Genomic DNA, 3225 nt, shown 5'->3' on the forward strand with positions numbered 1-3225 from the left:
ATTCTCCCAACTCAGCCTCCTGTATAGCTGGAACCACAGGCAGGCGCTACCGTGCCTGGCTAGTTTTTTTGTAGAGATGGATTTTCACCATGTTGCGCAGGCTGGTCTTGAACTCCTGAGCTCAAGTGATCCGCCCACCTTGGCCTCCCGAAGAGCTGGGATTACAGGCGTGAGCCACGACGCCCAGACAGGTTTCTGAAGGAACTGAACTTGTGGGGAACATGTCATCTCCACACAACTTTTCAGGCATTCGAGGATGAAGGGAAATCGGATCTATTTGCAGCTTGAGGACCTCATCCTCTGCTCTGCTTCAGGTGGCCAGATCGTGTTCCAGGGACCCAGGCTGTCTGCCCACCCCAACACCCCACAGCTGTGCCCACAGTGCAGCCCGGGACGCCGGCGGCCACTAATACCTTTATCTGCTTGATCTCATACTGGATCCTCTTGATTGGGTTGCCGTAAATGTCATTTCCAGAGTCCACCTCCTTCTCGCTGACCGCTTTGGCCCTGATCACTGCAAAACACAAGACACAGAGGTGAGGAGAGTTCCCGAAACATGCTCCTGGGGCTAAGGAGAGGGATAAGGTGTCCAGGCCTGTAGGAGGCGCTGGGGGGTTACGGACAGCAGCAAGGTGCGAGGCGGGCAAGGGGCATGGTGATCCCAGCCCCCAGCACGGTGTCCCCTCCTCCAAGCTGAGAGATGATGCCCAGCCTCCTCCTCCTTCCATGATTCTTCAACAAGAATCCCTTCTTTGTTGACAGGGCTCAAGCCAGAAGCCCAGAGTCCCTTGTGACCAGGGCGGTTTCTGTAACAGTGGGAGGCAGTCATTGATTTGACTGAAGCTCATCTGTTGATATCATGCTTGAGTGCTTTTGCCTTTTTTTTCCTTCTCTCCAGTGGGTACTCACTGGTGGCTGGGGCAAGCAGGTACACCACTGAACTGACCCGCAATCCCACACATTCCATGAAGGATGGGACATTTCCCCACCCTCTAGCCACCGCCTATTGGAAACAAGCTTTTCTGGGCCGAGGGCAAAGTGAGAGTTACCCACCTTAAAGGGGCCTCAAAAGTACCCGGCATATTTAGGTTTGGGGGTCTTACATCTGGAAAGGTCTGTCCAGCTGTTCTGACCTGGAAAATGTTCTATGAGTAATTTTTTTTTTTTTAGATAGAATCTCGCTCTGTTGCCCAGGCTGGAGTGCAGTGGCACAATTTTGGCTCACTGCAATCTCCGCCTCCCAGGTTCAAGTGATTCTCCTGCCTTAGCCTCTCCAGTAGCTGGGATTGCAGGCGCTTGTCACCACACCTGGTTAATTTTTTTTTTTTTTCAGACGGAGTCTCACTCTGTTGCCCAGGCTAGAGTGCAGTGGCATGATCTCGACTCACAACAACCTCTGCCTCCTGGGTTCAAAAGATTCTTCTGCCTCAGCTTCCCAAGTAGCTCAGAGTGCAGGCAGCTGCCACCACACCCAGCTAATTTTTGTATTTTTAGTAGAGACAGGGTTTCGCCATGTTGACTAGGCTGGTCTTGAGCTCCTGACCTCAGGTGATCCACCTGCCTCGGCCTCCCAAAGTGCTGGGATTATAGGTGTGAGCCACCGTGCCCAACCTTAAGTTTTGTATTTTTAGTAGAGACAGGGTTTCATCACATTGGCCAGGCTGTTCTCAAACTCTTGACTTCAAATGATCCACCTGCCTCAGCCTCCCAAAGTGCTGGGATTACAGGCGTGAGCCACTGTGCCAGGCCTGGGTGATTCTTTGCAGTAACACAGATTCTATCAAGGGCACAACAGGGGCAGGCTCAGAAAGTTTCACCCAAAGGAGACATCAGCAGGCACACTGGCAGACCCAAGGGACAGATGCTGAGGAAGGACAAACAGAAGAAAAGAGGAGCCCAGCTAAGCCACAACCAAAGAGGAGGGAGATGGAGAAGAGGCAGGGCTGGGGCAATTCCAGAATATTCTGGAGTCTGAGGTTGCTGACAGGCCATGCAACACACGGCTTTCTCCTAGCAATTAAGCCAGGACTCTGTTCTGCTCCTGGTAACCTGAGGACAAGCAGATGGGTAATTCATGCAGTCACTCGGGCAGGGTTGGGTAGAACCCTCCCTTTTTTAATTTCAAGGCCATTAGTTGGTGACATGGTCTGTTTTAATGGCTTTAAAAGCTTTGCCCTCCCAAACTCAGCTATTCAGGGTCACTCTGGGTAAGTGCTATGTTAGGGTGGATATGAGTAAAACAGAGAGGAAAGGAGCAGACCACGCCAGGCTCCAGGCAGCCTCCCAGCCCCAGCCCCAGCCCCGGCCCACGTGGTCAGCTCAAATCTCTTGGAACCCCTTAGGCAGAGCTGTCTCTTCCCACAGGGGCATGGAGGCCCACAGACTCCATCTGTGTCCATGCCCCCGGGCCCCAGCAATGCTCTCTGGATCCCAGGCTCGCACCAGAGTCCCACGCCATAGCCCCACTGCCCCGCCTGGGCACAAACCCCATTCTTCTTTCGTCTTCTGTTGGAGCTGAGTCATGACTGGCCAAGGCCACAGGTTCCTGTTTCCCAGGCTAAGCCAGGCCTCATCCTGAAAAGCCACATCTAGGAAATGTCTCCCGGCAGGCCACACCAGAACAGAGGGCTTTGCCCTGACTGCCCCCTATTTCCAGTGCCCTCCCAAGCATCCTCTCATCCACTGACACCAGCTGTCTTTTTGTATTCACGTTCCTTTCTGCTCAAACATCATCCTTGGCTGCTCCCTGCCACTCCCCCTAAAATATGAGAGCCTTCGCAACCTGAAGTCAGTCAGGCGACTCGGCTGCTGTGCCCAACACTCCCTACCCGTGCTCCTGCTGTTCTACCAGTTCATAATACTCCCCTGCCCTGAACACGCCCAGGTGCATCCATACCTCTGAACAGGCAAGTTTCTTTCCTTTTTTTTTTTTGAGACAGAGTCTTACTCTGTCACCCTCCCAGGCTGGAGTGCAGTGGTGTGATCTCAGCTCACTGCAACCTCCGTCTCCCGGATTCAAGTGACTCTCCTGCCTTAGCCTCCCAAGTAGCTGGGATTACAGGCATGCACCACCACGCCTGGCTAATTATCATATATATTTTTTTGAGACGGAGTTTCATTCTTGTTGCCCAGGCTGGAGTGCAATGGCTCAATCTCGGCTCACTGCAACCTCCGCCTCCCAGGTTCAAGCAATTCTCCTGCCTCAGCCTCCTGAGTAGCTGGGAT

At 53.2% G+C, this 3225-nt stretch overlaps 1 protein-coding gene across 2 annotated transcripts in view; it reads right to left on the reverse strand.

The window, feature by feature from the left end:
* Positions 1 to 747, reverse strand: part of TIMP2 (TIMP metallopeptidase inhibitor 2) — a 30483-nt gene extending 29736 nt beyond the window's left edge. Inside the window, exons 1-2 of one of the 2 annotated variants that reach the window (XM_011989659.1) lie at positions 624 to 736; positions 414 to 514 (exon numbers count right to left, since the gene is read on the reverse strand). In XM_011989659.1, coding sequence (XP_011845049.1) covers positions 414 to 514; positions 624 to 654 — 132 coding nt within the window. In that variant the 5' untranslated portion in view covers positions 655 to 736. Of the gene's footprint in view, positions 1 to 413 lie in introns of both variants that reach the window. The other variant, XM_011989596.1, reaches the window with a different exon arrangement.
* Positions 748 to 3225: the final 2478 nt, after the last annotated feature.

Source organism: Mandrillus leucophaeus, unplaced genomic scaffold (assembly GCF_000951045.1).
Source record: "Mandrillus leucophaeus isolate KB7577 unplaced genomic scaffold, Mleu.le_1.0 Scaffold1, whole genome shotgun sequence".
Classification (NCBI taxonomy): Eukaryota; Metazoa; Chordata; class Mammalia; order Primates; family Cercopithecidae; genus Mandrillus; species Mandrillus leucophaeus.